This window comes from Myotis yumanensis, unplaced genomic scaffold (genome assembly GCF_028538775.1).
Source record: "Myotis yumanensis isolate MYYU_CA2020_CCGP unplaced genomic scaffold, mMyoYum1.0.hap1 SCAF_1, whole genome shotgun sequence".
NCBI classification, from domain to species: Eukaryota; Metazoa; Chordata; class Mammalia; order Chiroptera; family Vespertilionidae; genus Myotis; species Myotis yumanensis.
Window position 1 is genome coordinate 93074235 of NW_027223752.1, and position 21487 is coordinate 93095721.

At 45.0% G+C, this 21487-nt stretch overlaps 1 protein-coding gene across 7 annotated transcripts in view; it reads left to right on the forward strand.

Moving 5' to 3' along the window:
* NPAS3 (neuronal PAS domain protein 3) overlaps positions 1–21487 on the forward strand; it is a 901514-nt gene that overhangs the window by 857325 nt on the left and 22702 nt on the right. For all 7 annotated transcript variants that reach the window (XM_070427757.1, XM_070427766.1, XM_070427774.1 and 4 more), the window contains 2 exons: positions 15036–15229; positions 19753–19859. In XM_070427757.1, coding sequence (XP_070283858.1) covers positions 15036–15229; positions 19753–19859 — 301 coding nt within the window. The remainder of the gene's footprint in view (positions 1–15035; positions 15230–19752; positions 19860–21487) is intronic.

Consider the following 21487-nt stretch of genomic DNA (forward strand, 5'->3'; position numbering starts at 1 on the left):
ATATGTGTAAAATTTCTGAAACTGTATTTTAGCAGATAGATTTCTGAATAAAGTATGAAAAAATGAAACTAAAGAAGTACATTTAAACTTCTATGTCCTACTGACTCTTTACCTGAATGTTGACAATCTTTCAATCTTAATGTAACCAAAACAAAACCCACCTCTCAAAATGTTTTGCCATCCACCAGCCCTTACCACCTCAGTAAGTGTCAGTGTCCTCTACCCCGGGGCTCGGGCCAAAAGCTTAGAGACCACTCGTCACCTCAGACCCCACATTTGATACATCAGCAAACTCTATCAGCTCTACCTCAAAGTGGATCCACAACGCAGCTGCCTCCCACCATTTCCTCCTGGGCTGCCACTATCTCCCCAACCTGGCCTCTGCAGGAGCCTCCTACTTGGCCTTCCCGCTTCCACTCAGGCCCCCAGAGCAGCCCCTTACAACAGCAAGAAATATGTATCAGACTCATCTCTCCACCTCTGTCGATCTTCTTCACCACTGTATCCCCAGAGCCTAGATCAGTGCCTGGCAATAGAGGGTATCCCCCCAAAAAATGTACATACACTCTGAATAATTATTAAAATACACTTCATTTTTAAAATGTAATAGAAATCAGCTGTTAAAGTGTCTATACATTTTGAGGGGACACCCTATATATTAATCTCAGTAATACTTGTCAAATGAATGAAATCATGTCATTCAGATGGGGTACACAAAATGTTGCAGGAACATTTGAAAAGCATTATCTGACCAGGTAGAAACCAGGAAAGAGTAAGACACCTGCCTCTAAGTCTGAGTAATTCACACATCTGCCAGTTCACACACCTGCCAGTCTACTGCTCACCTCACTGCTCCCTTCAGAAGTGTCATGGAAAAGAAGATGTTGCGGGGGAGGGCGGGGGGGTGGAGGGGGGAGTCTGCCCAGACTGCCTACGGCTTTTCATTCAGGAGTTATGTCTGCCCAAACCAAAGTAGGAGTAAAAAAGCCAGGTGCTGATGCCAGTTCACTTAAACAGTCGCACTCTTACTTGGCAGGCATGATAGCACAAGTCACTCCAATAATCAAGAGAATCGTTACTTGTTTTGCTAAAATCCCCTCCCCAAAATAGCACAGGACGTGATATTTCAGCACTGATGAGGTTGCGCCTGAAGAAGTGTGATTTTAATTGTGATGGATTTAGAGAATCCATTGCGAAACAGCAGGAGAGCGGCGTGCTCGTCCCCGTTCTGGGGAAAGTGCATTAATATCCTATGTCTTTGTTTTATTTAGTCTTTGCTGGCCTTGTGGAGAATCACCTAAGGTAATGGGAGAGCTAGTAGGGACGACATCAAATAGAACTCTATAAAGAAACTTTATTTTCTCCTCCTACACTTTGACTTGAGACGGCACAACAGAGGAATATTTGTCTTGAGTTGCCTTACAAGCTACTGAATTGATTTGCTTTGCCACTGACAGTTCTGATCCTGACACAACCTTTCCACCACCTCCCATCCTTCAAAGGTTGAAAGTCACCACTTTAGCGCACTGGCTCGCTAAGCCTTTTCGCTGGCAGATGGAGGAAAGGCGTTTCTGCAGAATTTTACTTCCTCCTAAAGGCCGATCTGGGTTGGGTGTGAGAGCTCCTGGTGGACGTCCGCATCTGCGCGGTGTTGTGATTACTTCATTAGAACCCTGTGCACTTCAAGGGCCATATGCTTTCAAGCTTCTTTAAATGGCATTAGGGAAAAATATCCTCAAGGCATTATTTTTAAAGGGGACTTCAAACAGTTACCCAAGGGGAAAAAAAAATGTATGGCACATTTGAACTCCAGGGGATTGCAGGAGAAATCTTCCTTAGCATGACTGTGCAAAGGAGCAGTCTTTTTAGTTTGAGGGGAAAGTAAGTGTTGGTCACAATCAGGGATACATTTGAAATGTGGATGGAGGGAGATGCAGAAAATCTCCAAATCCTTGAAGCCTTACCATAAAAATCCTTCCCAAAGAAGACAATGACTTGAGGAAGGAAATATTCTTTAAAAATGGTTTTCGTTCTTCTATACGACGGAATAAAGATAATTGAATAGTCTCCCCATATCTTGCAGAGTGCAAAAGTCTACAAGTTCTTCCCATTTCCTGCCACGTAGCAGACACTTCTAAAATGATTTTCCTCCTTGTGTTACATGATTCAAACTCATATTTTAAAGACCTGGGAAGCGAGGCTACAGAAGAGGTAAAGCTATTTATTTTGAGTTTCCCTGCCGAGGGTCTGCTTCAGAGGTCAAATCAAAGAGACACTTCTTCAAGTATAAACCCTCCTTCTTTCTAGACAGATCCCAACCTGATCGCATTTAATGCATTATGTCTGCTTTCTTAGGCATTATAGTTGCAGTATTACATATCCACAGGGCTCTTGAGAAATTCCCTCGAATTGATAATTCTAATTTCTTATGTATAACTACTCTATATTCACGACGAGGACAGCTGCATTGTATGCTAAACCATGAAGCGCAGAAATTGGTCCCTTTGTATGTGGGTCTGTATTAAATTGAGATGCTCTCTTTTTCCCCCGTTTGTTCCCACACTTGAGTTCCTGGTGTCAGTTTGTATTTGGCTCCTTGAGCATATTAAAGTTCTTCTAGCGCTTGTGATGTTCTTGCCAAGAGCACACTTGCAGCAATCTGCGCTAGAACAGTCTTTGTGCCGATTACTTCAAAAAGTATTCTTGAAAATAAAAAGAGGGAGGGGATTTTTTTTTTCTCTTTTAGGGAACTTTCAGGTTACAGTGCGGTGGCTTCAATTTTAATTTCTTAGTCAGTCTTCCTGAAATGATGACTTACAGGCTCCGGATTGTGCATCTTTGGGTTGTTTTCTCTTTTCCCTTTTTTAAAAGCCTGTCTACAAAATGGAAATCCTGATAAAGACAGACGAGGAGCAGGGAGAATCAGTGTGGAGGCCACACCCTCATCTCGTTGAACAGCTTTGGAAAGGAAACTGCTAGAAGCTTGTTAAAGAGTTTCCAAATGTGTGACTGTAAATGACTATCTCTAATCATGGCTGAAGCAACCAAATGCAGCAAATGAGCTGGTGACACGCACAAAAGTCATATGAGTGTTTTGAATTGCATATGCTGAGTGGATAATAATCCATGTCAGTGCCTTGGGGTCTTTTGAAGGTTAAAATCTTAAGTTTGATTGAGTCATTTATATAGAAAGATATAAACACATTTGGGAAAACAAAAGAGGGAAGTGAAAGGGAATACATATGTCCTCTGCAATGCACTCCTGAACAGTAGAGAAGGGACTGGGCGAAGATGAGGAGGCCTCCCTTTGCTGCCTGTTCTACGGGCACTGGCCCGTAGAACATCTGTAATGGAGGGTCGCACGATAGAGTCTGCAGGACCCTCCAGCTGTGCGTGCGGTCTTTCTGGGATGCTGAACACAAAGAGGTCTTGGTACAGGTGTGGATTAATTCACTCCATAAAATGTGAGACGTTTTGAGAGGCACACCATTATTAGAAATGACTCTCATTAAGGATGAAATTTAGGATTGCATTAAGCAGCCTTATAAAATGCTAGCTACAGGTTAAGAAACATTCACGAAAATATCCTGTGCTAATCAATGCTAAACACGTAACATCCGGGCCTCGCAAAGAATGGAAACCAAGATAAGAGAGATGGAAGGTTACAGAGCTTAAGGCTTTGATGATGGGTCAGGGCTTCATGTTCAAATATCGGATTTAATAGACACCACGCAAAGGAAAGGTCTCCCAGGCCGCATAGTTAGGCCCACTCACTTCCCCAATGAGGAAATCAATGCAGAGCAAGGAGGTCCTTGAAGTCCAACACGGAAATGCGTTGCCCGAGTGTGCCAGAAACACTGAGCAAGCGGGGCTTCTAGTCTGTTCCTCGTTTCATGCACAGTTTTGGGTCAAAAGGGCCTGAGTCAAGAGAACTCTGTGTCTGCCCTACTGTAAGAGTCCCAGACACATACTGCAGCCTCCTGGGAAGGGATTGTTTTTAGTTTTGATCTTTAAAGAAGTTTTATGTCTAAATATGGGGAATAATGAGACTTTAATTTTTTTCAAAATATCTATGACCCGTCTGTTTGCTTTAAAATTGTTTATCAGAAACACGATTGCTAATATTTGTGTGTTTCCCCTTTAAGGGGATAACTGCTTTAAAGAATCCTTCAGCTCCTGAGACAGCAGAGTTGTCCTTCTACAAGGACCAAGGTTTTTCCCATCTTCATGGATAATTGTCTTTAACGCATCCTCTGCAGCTAAGGAGGAGGGGGCAGCTGACTCCCACGCCCAGGAGATGTTCCTCTAGGTTCCCTTTGTTATCAACATGCAATCACTTACTCTCCCGCAGACCTTCAGGTTGGGGGTTGAGGGGAGGAAGGCTGCCTCAATGTGTCTCGGGACCACAGAGCGCTCTCCGGAATGGCCGTGTTCATGCGAGAAGCCCTCTGTCTCTGGCACACAGCTGTTGTCCGGCATGTGCTGCAGTTTCGAGAGTCTCTGTATAATTCTCTCACACACGAGAAACAAAGGCTCAGGAGACTAGCAATACTAGTTGTTAAACTAAAGAATTTAAGTAAAACACACACTCAACAACTGTGTTAAGCAAGGATAAGAAATGGAAACTATTTGATTTGTATTATATCTTTCCTAATAAGAGCTCATGGGTTTCTGAAGAAAATATATAGTACTAGAGGCCCGTGCACGAAAATCCATGCACCCTCCGCCTGGCCTGTGCCTTCTCGCAGTTCAGGAACCTTCGGGAATTGTCCAACTGATGGCTTAGGCCCGCTCACCTCGGGGAGTGGGCCTAAGCCATTAGTCAAGACATCCTTAGCGCTGCTGTGGAGGCAGGAGAGGCTCCTGCCACTGCTGCTGTGCTGGCCAGCCATGAAGCAGGCTTCTGGCTGAGCCATTCTCCCCCTGTGGAAGCGCACTGACCACCAGGGGCAGCTCCTGCTTTGAGCGTCTGCCCCCTGGTGGTCAGTGTGCATCATAGCAACCAGTCGTTCCTGGCCGTTCCACTGTTAGGGTCAATTTGCATATTACCCTTTTATTATGTACTAGTGGCCTGATGTACGAAATTCATGTGTGTGGGTGGGGGGGGGGGAGGCTGTCCCTCAGCCTGGCCTGCACCCTCTCCAATCTGGGACCCCTAAGGGGATGTCCGACTGCCGGTTTAGGCCCAATCCCAGTAGGACATCTTTCTTGCAATCTGGGACCCCTGGCTCCTAACCACTCACCTGCCTGCCTGCCTGATCACCACTAACCACTCTGCCTGCTGGCCTGCTCGCCCCCAACTCCCCCCCCACCCCCCCTGCTGGCCTTCTCGTCCCCAATTGCTCCCCCTTGCCAGCCTGATCGCCCCCAACTGCTCCCCACTGCTGCCTGCTCGCCAACTGCCCCCCTACCAGCCTGATCACTCCCAACTGCCCTCCCCTCCTGGCCTGATCACCCCTAACTGCGTCTGCCTCGGCCCCGCCACCATGGCTTTGTCCGGAAGGATGTCTGGAAGGTCTCCCAGGAAGGTCTCCCAGTCAAATTAGCATATTACCCTTTTATTAGTATAAAGGCCTGGTGCACAAGTGGGGCCTGGTTGGTCTGCCCTCAAGGGGGTCCCGGATCAGGGTGGGGGTTCCCTTGGGGGGCAGGGCAGGCCTGGGTGAGGGGCCTGGGGCAGTTTGCAGGCCGGCCGATCACGCCCCCATCAGGGTGGGGGTCCCCACTGGGGATGGTGCCAGTCTGGGTGAGGGGCTGGGGTGGTTTGCAGGCCGATCACACCCCCATCAGGGTGGGGGTCCCCACTGGGGATGGTGCCAGTCTGGGTGAGGGGCTGGGGTGGTTTGCAGGCCGATCACACCCCCATCAGGGTGGGGGTCACCTCTGGGGGGCATAGCCAGCCTGGGTGAGGGGCTGAGGGCTGTTTTCAGGCCAGCCACACACCCTTCGGGGTGGGGGTCCCTGCTGGGGGGGTGTGGCCAGCCTGGGCAAGGGGCTGAGGGCCGTTTGGGGGTGGTTTGCAGGCCAGCCAAGCCCCCAGCTTTGTCTGGAAGGATGACCGGAAGGTCTCCAGAAGGTCTCCCAGTCTAATTAGCATATTACTCTTTTATTAGTATAGATAATATGCTGTAGTATTTCTGGGGGGTGAGATGGGAGTAGGGAGCCAGTTTCTATTCCTTACCTAGCACATGGGACTGGTTCTGAATTCTTTTTTAAATGGTGTTGGGAAATACAACTATTGTCTGTTATGTTAGGAACTATCTCTTTACCCTCAAGACAGTGACCCTAAACCACAAGGGGCCTCTGGGACCCTGAGGGTGACACCCCCTCCCCAGTGAGTGATAGAGGAATGAAAAGTTGCCCTCCATGGAGGTACAGTTGTCTCTGTCCTTCTCTAGGAGACTTTAATAAAGTAACGGAATCAAGCGAAATTGGATTAGATGTGTATAGTTCAGCCTTCTTGCTTTGCCCCTTAACAATTTATCAAGGGGTTTCTACCCAGGCCCAGGATCCTGTTTTATTAAATGATATTTGAGGTGTTGCACTCTCTGAGAAAATGTGGCTTATATCTTTGCCATACATTTATATAATCTTATTTAGGAAATCTCTCTAGTTTAAAAAATCCCAATTTTTTTAAAAAAATCTTATCTTTGGTAGAAGAAAGACTATTTTCTCCAAAGGGAACAGGAAACAAATATGGAGTCCAGACACATTTTGAGAAGCTAAGGCTACAATTGTGGTTCTGTTTTTTTTATGTTATGTATTTGAAGTGTGGTAACAGAGATGGATGAGAAGTAATTGTTATGTTTGGAGGATACAGTCATGTCAGAATAGAATGCTGTAGCTAATGTATTTTAAGTGCAGGTTTTAAAAATAATTTTTTATTTGTTTCCTTAGAAAATGTTTCTATATTTAAAAAAAAAAAAAAAAAAAAACACCAAAAAAACCCAAAACAAAAACAGGGTGATAAATTACCAGCAATCTCTCAGCTCCTCACTGGAGCCATCAAATTAAGGGTTAACCTCCCAGGATTCCCCTGAATTAATCAGGAGCTAAGCCAGAGGCTGGCTGGGCAGGGGGAGGGGATTGGCGGAGCTCGACCTCCCCCAAGAGGCTTGCAGCACCGCAGTGCAGCCACTGTGGCATGGCCACTGAGAGAAAGGAGACCACTACACAAATAAAGGAGCTCTGACAGGGCTCCCCGGCGGCCCCCTCAGGCGGCCCTGTGCACAGAAAACACGCCCTGATCCCACACCAGTCCAGGGTCCCGGCTTATTGCCCGAGCTTCCATTCCAAAGAATGGAGACAATGGCTTGTGCTCTATGGGGTAGGGATTCTTTCAGTCCAGAGTGAAATGTAAATGTATGTTCATCTTTCTTTGCTCATTTAGAAGGCAGTCTGGGCTGAACTCCTAGGTCATCTTTATCTATTCGTTCAGCTCTCTAAAGAGGAAGCTGTAGGCGGACGGCTATATGGCCGGCCTCTAAAGCAGACTGCAAGGATGGCTCTCTATTGGCATCCAAAGCACTTGCGATGGTGAAATGCAGATTCCCAGGTCTCTGCCTCGATTTAAATAACCTGAAATTGGCGGGAGGGGGCGGGACCTAATCCACCTTATCAATAAGCTCACCAGGTGATGCTTGTGCACATTCAAATTTAAGAACCACTAACCCTAGAGTTGTTTTTGTTTAAAACAAATCCCTAATATTAGCCTTAAGTGTTTTAAGCTCTCCTATTAAAGAACAAAATATGTTTTCCCTCAGGTACCAGGCCCTTTTAGTTGTCTGTGTACTGGACAGCGCAAGTGGACTTCATCTTCAAGAGGAGGAATGCCCAAATTCCTGCATGGGTGTGGGTCTGTTTTCCGACAAGACCTTAGTCTCTCAGTGGCAGTAGAGATTAGTCCCTGGCTTCCTTCCTGCCTCTGCCGTCCACAGAATGCCCTTCCCTACAGCCTCAGGTCGTCTGTTTCCTGGAGTGCTCACTGAGTCTTTCAGGAATCATGCCAAGCATTCAAACCAAATGGAAGGTCACAAGTCCCTGGGAATTAACTGTCTAAGTACAGTCCTTTTATCCGAAAGGACTGGCTTTGACCAGAGTTCCTTTTCCTTAACTTTGGCCAGGAAGCTTCCCAGCACCCAGCCATCTCCACTAGCAGAGCAGGCCTTGCATTGAGCTCTCTGAGACCCTAAGACCCTTTCCTTTCTAGTTATTGCTGATCTTCTATCCATAAGTGCTGAATCCTTCTCCCATCAACCCAGCCTGATCCTGAAGAGCCCTGACCTCAGGAAATGCTTAGGGGCCAACTCCTAGGAAAACTGCCACCACCCACGTGGTCCTGAGCTGGTAACCACCTCGAAGAGGTTTACACTGTCACACACTCCTTGCCAAGCCTCTTTTCCCCTGAATCTCACCTTTCCTCAGTCTCACCTCTGCTTTCAGAAGCCAACTTTTCCCTCTTCGGTCATTTTTTAATCCCCTGCTGCTAAAGTCCCAATGTGAATTATGACAAAGTCCCCTAGAGTAGAGTTAGTTTCCAGAAATAAAATCTGAGATTCCGGAAAGGAGAGGGAGATGGTATTCTTCAGTTGTGAGCCCTCTTCTGCCTCGTGCTTGCCTCTGTGGACAAGTACTTGGTCTCAGGTCTCTTTTTTTCCCAGGCCTTGTGCAAAGACCTAGGAGGCAGGAGGCAGACAGACAGGGACAGAGAGACCTGTTAGGGCAGATTCTCCAACCTATGACTCAATATGGTCTCAATCTCGGAAAACCCACTCCCTAAAAATTTGCATGAAGGAATTTGCATGAGGTTGATATTCTCAGGCTAGTTTAGATTAAGTTGTTACTCTACGGGCTAGATGTCGAAGCTCGGAAGACCTTGATAAGCCTTTATCTGTCAGCAGGTTACGGGGCCACCTCAAAGCCCCCATCGCTTAGAAATAATTAGCTGGCTCTCCCTCCTGAGCGAGCGATGTGATGATCTGTATGCTAAAGCAGACTTCTGCTGGGGCATAAAAGAAAAAAGAGAAGAGTGCCAGAAGGAAGCTAAGGTTTTTAAGGGAAATTTAGATTCCCTTAAAGGACAAGTGAAAAATCTCTGAAGATGCTCTAAACGCAGGGAATCCATCGTCCTTTCGTGCCTGCAGCATTTTTGTGCCCCTATTTGCTTAGCCCTGTTCTCTCCTTTACATTATATGTGGAAAATAATGCACATAATACTCAGCACTTCTTTTTGATAAAGAAAACGTTTCATATTACTGAGATTTTTTTTTCCTAAAAGATGGAGGATAGCTTCCAGATGCTTTTTTTTTTTTTACATGGACTTCCCTTCTTTAAGTATCGACAGAGGGGAGGCTTTAGCAAGGGCTTTGTGATGGGCTTGCTCATGAGAAGATATTTGTGGAGCACATCTAAGTGTTTGTCACTAACAGACAACTGGAAGGAGCATATGGCAGGAAGAGAAATATACATTTGTCCAAGAAACGTGGCTTGTTGACACTCCCACACTCATCTTGAACTCTGAGGACAGGGACTTACAGCCTCGTGCACATCAACTTGTAACAGAGAAGAAAAATAAAAGTCCAATGATGATTTCTTCAATGTGAGACTGATGAGTAATGTTAATTTGGAGGTTTTTATTTAAAAAAAACAATGGTGGAATTTCAGCTCAGAAATCCTGTGCATTCTGCCTCACTGGGGCTGGCATCCGGGCAGTGCTGCGTGAGGAGTTTAGAGAAATATGGGCTTTAGCATTTTTGTACAGCTCTTTATGATAAAGCAAGAACAATGAAAGGAAGCTCAGTGAGGATTGAGTTCTGATACAGAACTGAGCTCAGGGGCGAAGAATCCCTCAGTTCAGAAATCGATTTTGAAGAATGTGTGTAGATTAGATTTAAGACCAGACTAAGGTGAACCTTTAGAACACAGAGGCAGGTTTCACCTGGTATCGGCCCAAACAAAAGCATTGCTCCAACTCAGCGATGACCCATAAAAACCCCATTACTTAATTCTTGAAGTGTACTTTGCGTTTATTAACTTGCAGCTGTACTCAGACTCCCATCCCACCATGGAGTGAGGGCCATCCTATGGAGCATTCGGTCACAGGATTCTCTAGAAGTTACTGAAACCCTCGGTCTGATTGTCTGCTCCTTTGCCTCCACTTTGTATCTGAGGAAATGCCGCCCCAGCCAAAGGCCTTGCCAAGGCTACCAGAACCAGGACTGAAAGCAAATGTTTCCCAATTCAGTGTTATTTCTACTCCACAATCCTCCTTTCATTTTAAAGCTGCTATGTTATTTGTATAGTTTTAATGGCTCTTCACATAATATGTGTATTTGGGCTTATACATTTACATTCAAAACCATTTTCCATTCACTCCCTGGACTTGATAAGGAAGCCCCCCATTCTTTGGGATGTTGCCACTGGGATGAGCAACAAGCTTGGCATTTATATCAGAACGGAATTGTGGGTGGAGAAAAGGGAACTTTAGAGCTTTGAGAAATGTTTGTATTTCTTACAAAAGTAATTCTAGAGCAAGAGAACCTTAACTTAGGGGAAAACATAAGTTGCCTTGGGCTTCGGGTACTTACAGTAGGGGAAATGCCTTTAGTATTCTCTCATCTGTTTTCTTCATTAGTAATTCCACTGAATTCCCTGGTTTTAACTATCACCTCCAGAAAAAAAAAAAAAAGAATACAAAATTGTACTCTCAACTATCATTTCTTAAGTATGCAGCTCCTTTTTCCAACTATCCCCTGGACACGTTGTCTAGGACCGCCCTCCCACCCCCCGCCACCCACACACTCCAGGCTCAAATACACAAGGTCCACAGGGAAATCTTTGTCTCCACACTGCTCATACCCACACACTGGTAGTTCCTGTATTACCAGTTACCATTCTGTCTATCATCATCATCATCGTCGTCGTCGTCATCATCCTTATCCTAGGAGACAGTAATCATGGTGCCAGCTCTTCTCACCAGCTCCCATTGCCAGTCTCTACTGCTTTACCTGTACCTGCCATTTGGGCCCATCCCTGTCTCGTTACCTGTTGACACCCACTGCTCCTGTGCCAATAGGCTCCCTTTTATATTCTTTTTCTCTAGCTCTTCTCTCAATCTGAAAACCCCTTTCACCATTCTATGACCATATCTTACGTCAACAATGTACTCAAATGCCAGTTTCACATATATTTCCTGATCCCTTCAGGCAAAAGTATTACTGGCTACCCTGAATTTCCAAAGACCTTATCCTTTACCTTTCTTATGGAGCATACTTGTTACTTAATAAAAGTAGTACTTGTTGAGCATATATTGTGTATCAGGCATATATATACATAAGAACTTTATATACATTTTCATTGAATCCTCTCAGCAGCCCTATAAGACCTAAAGGGCCTCTACCCCAGAGGTCCCTGTTTAATTGGCTTTGGGTACGGTTGAACATGGGGACTTTTAAGACTCCCTGGTGATTCCACTGTGTGGCAGATTGAGAACCACTGGTGTAACTCCAAACCCATTAGCCACCTATTCTCCAGTAGGACGTATCACATTTGGAGCTTTAAAACAAATGCTGGACTCCAGCCCAGTCCCAACAAACTTGAATCCCTGGGGGATAGAGCCCAGGAACCCACATGTTAGCAAAGCTTCACAGGTGATTCTGCCACATAACCAGGAGGAGAACTACTCTCTCACTCAGTCACTGTGTCATCTCCCAATGTTGCTAGACTACAGGTGATTACATATGTCTACTCCACTTTGTAGTCCATAAACTCTTTGAGGAAAGTTTACATTTGATTCATCTTGGTCTATTCCCTGGCACATAGCAAGAGCTTTTGTATATAATATGTTTTAGAAACTTAAAAATAAAATAAAATAAATGCCCTTTGCTGATCTTATTATGAAAACAATGAACACCTTAATGGAATACTTATCCTCTTCATGGGACTAGGTTTTAATCTCTACTACACCAGCCTGGGAATGAAGCAAGTCATTGCGGTGCTCTGAGCATCGCAGCTGCATGGCTGTGCGGTGTCAGAGCCAGCGCTGGAACCCAGACGCCTTCCTCTGCATCTCCTGCCTTAAACGCAACTGCCAAGTGAAACAACAGTCTACGTGTTTGGATAGATGCTGTCACATGTTTCTACAATTTGAACATAACCTGTCACATGGGGCGGGAGGGGAACTGTTGGCATCACGAAATAGATTTGGAAAAACATATCAATTTAAAAGCAAAAAGCTAATTATGTGACCTAACACTCAGTCCCATCCTCCCTCACCCCCAGATTCGCATATGAACAAACCCACGCTCTCATTGTTCTTGGACATTCTTGACAACTATTTAATTACTACATTAGTAAGTTTCTTAGTTTTCTTTTTCTTCTTTTTAGTTTGTGCTGTTTCTCAGACTTTTCAAATAACCTGAGCTTCTGGTTATAAGTGAAGTCTATTTAAAGGTTGATATACAGATTACCAAAGGCAGTACATTGTCATGTTCCATTCAATATGAATATGCACATCAAATGTATACAGGGATAAAGGGGAAATGACACACAAGACCTAGAAACCGGATTTAGGCTCTTTTTTGCCATTTCCAAGTCAGGTAACTCTACACAGGGAATGAACTTTCCAGAATCTGTTTCCTCACCTAAAAAAATGGAAGGGAAAAGGGCCTAAAATAGACCCTCCAAAATTTTCTTCCAAATATTATTATTTTAGAGGGTTATAAACTTTCATAATTCATTACCAGGCTTTTGGTCAAGATTAAATTAATAATTGCTTCTTATCCTTATTATCTAGTTGATATTTTTAAAGGCGAAGAGAATCATAGTGAAATTTGCAGACTTCTTTACAATTTAGAGAGTGTTCCCCTCCATTATCTCCTTTGGTTTTTATAACATAACTGCAGACTAGTTATTATGCCCATTTCACAGAAAATGAAATTCAGATGCAGAGAATTGACCCGCCCAGGGTAATGAAATGAGAAAATGGCAAATCTAGACGCGACTGGACCCAACTGTGATCCCCAGCGACACCTGACGGCCACCAGCAAAGCTGGAGATGGAGGCCCGGGAGATCTGACATGCAGACAGCTCAGCCCAGTAGCCTGTCTGTCTCCCAAAATGTTTTCTAGCCCAGACACCTATAAATCACTTTCAAATAGAATACCAAGCAGGGATTTATTTAGCATATCATTTCTGGGTGTGTGTTTTCCTGCGCATTTATAGATCTGTGTTTTTCCAAGCTGAGTGTTCCTGATAGTGCAAGACAGATAATGATAAATGAGCATCTATGTGAGCCTGGCTGGGAGGAGGACCAGGAACTGTTGACACCCCTCCTGTGAAGTTAATCCCATTTCTTTTAGCTGTTTCTTTATTAGTTAATGAGGTCTGGCCAAAAAAAAAAAAAATGTGTCTGTGATGGTGTGTTAGCATCCTTGCCTCTAGGTACATTTTCAAGTATTCATAAAGTAGCTCGTCCGACCAAAGCTCAAAGCAAAGGTGCATTAAGTATGAATTTAGTTAACTTCAAATGCGGGTGGTCGAAAAACTGCTCCTGAAATAACCTAACTAATCCTCCTCATTGGCGTTTCCAGATGGGCGGCTCTGGGTGCAACGTGAAGGGGGACAGGGAAGAGGGAGCGTGCAGAACAGCCAGGACTCGCAGGGCAGCCGGAAGCTTTGATCCTGCCCCTGGCTGACAGCTGTGTGGCTGACTTTGGGAAACTGAGTAACTTAAGGGAAACAAAAACAAAATGAGAAAGGAATTACCAGTCAAACCCCTGGGAAGGAGAGCAGACACTAGATCTTAGTGCTCCTGGGAGGCCAGAGACCGCTTCCCACCTCGGTTCCTTATGGCCAAGAGGGAAAAGGAAAATCTCAAAAGGGATGCACTTGGAAAGCCAACTGTGAAGCTTGGTTAGCCGCTGCCCTGAGCTCCGGGTCCAGTGCATCTCAGCGAAGACCTCTACGACCTGGCTCTAGAAGGCCACACTGCACACTGTGGCAGAGTCCTGGGAACACAGCTAGCTCACACACGCACGCACGCACACACGCACGCACGCATACCGCGCACACAGAGTCTTCACCCCCTCCACACACACACCCAACTTCCATCATTCCAAAGCACAGCCACATAAATCCTTCCCACTTTCCATCCTTTCATGATTTTGTTTCCCCAAAACATAATTAATGAAGTTAACATTGTGGCTCTTCTACATACAGTTTATAAGCAAAGGAACTTTTTCAAGAGATGCCTTCTGTTTGGTTCTAGTGGCCTGGGCTACCTGGTGTGTATTTGGGCTAACAAACTGCAAATCATAGCCCAACATTCTCCTTCCTGTTTCTGCATCAGTGACCAAAAGGAGCCCCCTAATTGGTGGGAGTCTTCCTAACCCTTCGTCAGGAGGAGGTCGAGAAACAAGGAAGGAAAGAAGGACCGAATCTTCCGACCTCCAACCTTATGGGCACGGCAGCAAATCGCAGTGTTACTGGTTATTCCATGTTACCTCTGAATATCTGTGCACAAAGGGGTGCGTGCATGTCATCCCCACTGAGTCTTTCATTCATGGAGTCTTTGGCCTTTTGGGATATCAACCCCAAATGAAGGAAAGCTGAGCCACACTTCTGAAAGGAGTTGGCCACGTAATCCCACTTGATGTGGATTTGGAGAGAAACAGACATCATCCATTAACAAGGGCTGGTCATGCAAATGTCTCCTTCACAGTTCAGTGCTCAACTTTCTGGTCATTTTAGCTGGTTTACGAACTTCCTCTAAATGTAAAAAAAAAAAAAAAGTGCCTGAAAAATAGCAACAGCATAGCATAATAATAATGCTGCGTTGGGACATGCTCAGAGTATAATATTTCTCTATTGTCGCCTGCCTTGAGGACACGGAAGGCACTTCGACAGCCATTATGATTACAAAAGGTACGAGCTAATATTGGCTGTGCCAGATGTAATTTTGCATTTCTCTCAAAAGAAACACTGTTACGTCCCAGCTGTAAACATGACTGTGTCCTGTGCTCGCTGTTCTGTTACAGGTGATCCACATAACAGGTCGGCTACGACTGCGGGTGTCGCTGTCCCACGGGAGGACCATCCCCAGCCAGATCATGGGTCTTGTGGTCGTGGCGCATGCCTTGCCTCCCCCTACAATCAATGAAGTCAGAATCGACTGCCATATGTTCGTCACTCGAGTAAATATGGACCTCAATATCATTTACTGTGAAAATAGGTACTTGGTTTTTGTTTCCGTTTGCCCTGCTGTATGTTGCACATGGGTGAGGGTTGGTGTTTTCAGCAGGCTGCAGGATTTTACTCTCCCAATGAGGCTCATTATAAATCCTGATCTTATTTCTAATGGATGCTTGGACTGACACCAAACATGATTTTTATTTTAAATTTCCATTGCTTCCCTGATTTGCATTAGGGAAACAATGGAATGAATTGGGATACCCAGACATCCATGTGCTATAAGTAAGGCCCATTTTGCCCAAAAAATCCAAGGAGAGAGCAAGACTGAGACATTATTGGGAAAATGATGCAGGAAAGGGTGCTCAGGAGTGATGCCTCAGCCAGACCCTCTTCCTGACTCTTGCAGGGCCCAGCCTCGTGATGGTCAGTGTTCACACAGGCGACATTAAGCGCGGTGCCTTAATCAGCTCAGGCTGCTATAACAAATCACCATAGCCCGGCAGCCTGAACAACAGACAGGTATTTCTCACAGATCTGGAGGCTGGGAAGGCCAAGGTCCAGGTGCAGGCTGCTTAGATTCCTGGTGAGAGCCCTCTTCCTGTCTTACAGACGGCTGCCTTCTGCTGTCCTCACGCAGGGAGACAGAGCTGTAGGCTCTTCTCTGTATAAGGACTCAAATTCCATCGCAGGGGCTCTATCCCCATGAACTCATCTAAACCTCATCTAAACCAAAGGTCCTACCTCCTAATACCATCACATTGAGGGGAAGGGCTGTAATATATGAATTTGGGGGTGAGACACAAACGTTTAGTCCACACAGCACATATACAGAACCAATGAGAATCAGAGCCCTCTAGAGGAAAAAAGGACCAAGATATTGAACCTGATATCGGTCATCAGACTGGTCTGGGCTTTCTACACATGTATTAAATAAAATTTGTAATTCTCACTTTCATAAATTAAAAAATAAGATGACTCATTGTGTGAATAACTTGCCAGTCCTTCCTCAGGATTGAGCTTTTATAAAAGGATTTCTTGGCCTTTGGTTAAAAGTTCACTTTTTCCATTAAGCACAAAGTGAGGGACAAGGAAATGGGACAATGCCCCTTCAGACCTTTCACCTAGAAGTCACCAGCCCTCAGACTAATGTAAAGAGGAGAGGTTGATGGGATGTGGGGAGCAGGGAACGGAGCAGTGCAGGGGCTGCTGAGGGGGCTGTGGTGATGCTGTCCCTCCCCGGTGCTATGGGAAGAATTACAGTCAGTTTTGAGAAGATGCTTTTGTGGCTCAGTGTTGTCAGCCATGGATACAGTATATGCTCACTGAGCCCTGTGAGTGCCTATGGAGGAAAAATGAAAAAGCAGAACGGCCAAGTGGCTTGGTAATTGACCTCCTCACGGCCTAGCCAAGAGGCAGGCAGACAGCATTGTGTTCAGTCCGTTGGGAAGTGAAAGGTGTTGCAGCTGAGTTAGAAATGCCAACCATTTCCTGTCAGGATTTGATTCAGAGAAAAGAATTCACCAATGGGAGACATACCCGCCTGCCTCTTAATGTTCGGTGGGGTAGAAGATATCACGAAACTGGCGCTATTATTTAATAAGTAACTCTAAATCTATGTTTTAAACTTTTGGTGGCATTTAGTAAAAATTGTATCATCTTGACTGTATAGTTGGCTATATCTAAGGTATTCTGGAATGGCCATAGGAAATCAGGAAGGACATTTAGCCAAATGATTGCCTAGAGTTGGCAAGTAATAATAAAGATGACTAACATTGATTGAACACTTACTACACACTTGGCAATGTGCAGAGCTCATTACAAGGGTGGGGCAAAAGTAGGTTTATAGTTGTGAGTACATGAAACACAGTTTATTCTTGTATTATTCTTTAATAATTACTGTATTATTTTCCATCTGAACAACTGTAAGCCTACTTTAGCCCCACCCTGTATGCACCATCTAACTCAAGTTTCTGGACAGTTCTGTGAGGCAGGTCTTGCCATTGTCTCAATCCCCTTAGGTGATTTCAGGTGAAAGAGAAAGGTTAAGTGACTTACCTGAGGCCAAGATTTAAACCCAAATCTGACGGATTCAGAAACCTCTCACTTAGCAACATCCTGTGGGGCCTCCCTGCATTCCCTGTCTCTTATTTTCCTCAGAAGTCAGGCCAGATGGTAAGGAACTGGTCATAATAACTGCCTAGGTGGACCTTTCACACATGTGCACCCACGAAAAACAGCCACAGCCCATAGAGCTATTTATCCTGGTTTAAAATGTAGAATGCTGGAGACCCAGGAGGCAGAAAGTCAAAGGATGAGCTATGGTATTGCTTCTTTGAAAACATAGGTCAGCTCCCTTGATTTAGGTTACCAACACCAAACCCTAAAAAAAGGGGGGGGTGGGGGTGGGGGGTGGGGAGGCTTATTTCCCTAACATTTACCCAGTGATTGTCCTATCCCAAAACTAGCACTTAATTTTCATGAGATCACAGACTAATTCTTTTGACATGCTCCACAGAACCAAGTGCCTTATGGTGCCACTCTAGTAATTGAGATTACATTCTGTAACCACTTTAAGCTATTTTTTATTCCCATTTAAATAAAGTTTTCTACAACCCCTTATTAGCCAATACAATACAGCATTATTTCCTAACTGAAGATGATAGTAATTATTAAAAAGACCTATGTGGAGGTAATTGTATATTTGACCTACGGGAGAAGCGTACAGACAGCTGCCTTCTGCTATTGCATCTTGTATTCTGATGCAAATGTGTGTCCGGGGCAATGCTATGTTCATTTCGTTCATTCAACCCCTCACCAGCCTCTTAGCTATTTTACAGATGAGAGAACTGAGGCTCAGAGTACAAGATGCCAGGGGGACCTGGTTCTCATAGAGGTCATCAGACTGTCCTGGGCTTCCACTACATATAGGAAGAGGTCGCTGAACACCGAGCTGGTCACATTCACCTCAGTAACAGGCTCTGGTACCAAGAAGTGGTTCTATTGTTTGGAAGGATTTCATTCAAATAAAAAATAAGCTAAAAAAATGTCTTCCCTAAAGAATGAAGTGGATTTTTTCCTGGGTTTGTTGTTTAATCAGGGAATTGCTAACTAGAAACTAAAGCCAATCCCTGACTCTACAGACCATCCCCCCCACCCACCCATCACCCCCTCCCCTCAGCCCCCATTCCCCAGGGTTCCCCGGGACAGCCTCCGGCAAAGCTGACATCTAATGCTTTCAGAGGAGCTGGCAAACTTCAGAAACACCAATGAGGGCCTTTTAATGACATCCTTGTTCCCTCATTTGCAGAAAGGGGGAGTAAAGAGTGCGGGGAAGCAGCTAATGGTTTCAGGAAAAAACCGACTAATCTGTTTTGTACCAGAAAACAGAGGAATCCTGAGGAAATACTCCTTTTTATCACCCCATTTAGTCTTATCTTGCCAAGAATTCTAGGTTTGCCAAATATGATTTATATTGCTAGACATTGAGACATTCACTCACTGTGTAGTATGTTTTAATTATACTCCATATTATCGTGTTTTTGTTTTATTTCTTATTTCCCTGCCTTGGGAGTCAGAGTTAACTCCCCAGCAGTGATCTCATGAGTTTCTTAAACATGTCATTTCTAAAGACTCACTTCGTATTTGAATACATTATAAGTCACAGACCACAAAACACGCAGGGACATTAAAGAGAATAAATTAAACAAAAAACGTATTTTATTTTAGACTGACCAGAATGAGTCTTCGCTTGGGAAGGGAGGAGGATAATAAGCATTTTGACGTGTTTGTGTAAACCAGGCAGATTCTCCCAACATGTTTTCCAATTCTGTGCTCTTTTCCTGCGCTCCTGCCCGAGGACACGGGCGTCTGGGCAATCAATGGCACGGGCTTACACACACGTAATGCCGAGCACAAGGCTGGCAGAGCCGCTGAAATGGTTTAAAGTTTCTGTGTGGACTCCACCACAAAGTGCCAGTTAAAAGGGCCAGGAGCGAAAGCCGAGTTCCCAGATGACTAAGACTAAAAAAGATAATACCCCCAGGCATCTGTATGTCTCGGCATTTAAATTCTAGCCCTTGAAATGCCAATTTGCACTTTGTGCCAAGAAGCAGTTGAAGCCCTTTTGCATGGAAATACCCAATAGAAGACCAATCTGTTTTAATGAAAGGTGTCTCTAATCATTTGGTATAAACATAACATGTTTTTATTTTATTATGTAACCTTGAATTATCTTGGCTTCTAATGAGAATCTTTCATTGTTCCTGATTCTCAATAATTTCATGGAATTATGTTGTCTAAATGTGCATTCTGATGAAAGAAAGGAAGAAAGAACCTATCTAATTATTTAAACACAATTGCTCTATCTAGCACATTTTCTAGTTTAGAAAAAGTCTGTTATTCATTAAAGAAATAACCTTATGTATAAAGGGTTTTCCCTCAAAATGCCAAATCCTCCCAGGTACCCTGGGATAATGAAAATCGCCAGTAGGTTTGTTTCTAAGACATCTGACAGTTTCTGTATCTTCTCCCCTTCTGAATTCCAGTCTGTTGTTCTTCTTGTAGGATCAGTGATTACATGGATCTGACCCCTGTAGATATTGTGGGGAAGAGATGCTACCACTTCATCCATGCGGAGGACGTGGAGGGCATCCGGCACAGTCACTTGGACTGTAAGTACCTCTCGTGCATGTGTGGGCACAAGCTGGCGGGTTTTGTCTCTCTGATGCCTGTTTGGTTTCAGTGCCGATTTCTTCCTTCATGTTGCCTGTGCACTTCTGAGAGGACTGTCAGCATGCAGTGAGAAAAAGTGAGACATAAATCACTTCAACTTGTGTTGGAATTAGATTGAAAGTCGGACCTCGGGCCCAGAGAAATTGCTGGGTCTTTAGGCACTCACCTGGGATTTCATGGTCTCTTGTGCTTTCTCCCCCATGACGCGATGACAGAACCTTTGTCTTGAGTGCTTTCTTGACCCTTTCATTTTCTAGGGAGCAACTTCCACTCTGAAATGTGTGGTCCCAGTTTCAAAATACTATACAAGGGAGAAGACAAGGTCAAACAGGCCAGAGCCTATAACATGCCTACTGGACTAGCCACAAAGCCAGGGTGAGGGGAAGCCCAGGCAGCAGGGGCGGAGCACACAGCGTGGACAGGGCAGCGCTCAAAGGCAGTGTCTTCTTGGTGTGTTTCTGGAAAGAGGGTTATTCAGAGGAGCAGGAGTCTCCATCTCTAGACTCCTGGGGAAAAAAAAAACTAATTTCAGCTCTTTGAGTCCAGTTCCCAGCTCCTGACCTGCAGGCTGACGTCCAAGGCACCCTTTGTGGCATTTAAACAAAGCAGGACCAGCAGTTTCCTGGCTGGGTCCACGTAGTAACCTGCAGCCAGCATCCTCCTGAAGTTTTCCCTCCTCAGACTCAGTGGGGCTGTCTACTGTGCATGGGTGGGGTCTGCCAATCCCACAGGCGAGAGCACTGACCTGGGAGACCTCTTAGGAAGGGACTGTCTCCTTCCAACCAGAGGCCCCTTTAATGGCCATTCCGTGGACTCTTCCTAGAAGAGGAGGGCCTGCCAGCTTTCTTCCTAGAAGCTTCTGCACCCAGTCCCGAACGCTGGTTTTAAACACCTGCAAGTACCACAGATGAGCTTGAAACGGGAGCTTCTTTTGTAGTAAAAGTAGTCAGGTGGCCTCTGCACTTTCTTCCTCCCTGCTTTCTCGCCATGGTGAGGACAGCAGTTGTTCGCTCCTTTCAAACTCAGATCTTCAAAAGGATGATGGAGAGGCAGTAAGCTAGCCAAAGTCTCAGAGTGGGAGCATCTTGTTCTGTGGTTTTAGCCCTGAATTCGCAACAAAGACCCGGGACCAAGTTCAGTGTCAGGTTTTGTCAGTAGCATGTCTCTGGAAAAAGCCTGCCCGCCAGGCTGCTCTCCAGCAGACTCTGCTCCCAGCACGGAGTGCGCGCCTAGGCCCGCACACCAGGGACTTAGGGGACACACTGCTGCTGTGGATGAACGGGCGTGTGTATTGCAGAAGCAGAGGCTTTTTGGTTCATTGGAGGGCGGGGGAAGGAATGATGCTCTTTCCTTTTAGGAAACATCCAGGTTCTTTTGTAGCTGGGAATTTAGAGAAAATAGAGAAAAAATCAGAATCTTTAGAGGAAGCTGAAGATATATTTTTGGACCAATATGCCAGAGAGCCAGACTTTAAAAATGAGTATTGTTTGTAGGACAGTGTCGTAGGGGGAGAGTGGTGCTTTTTCATTTAGGAATCTTAATTGAGGTCTAAATTCAGAAACCTGAT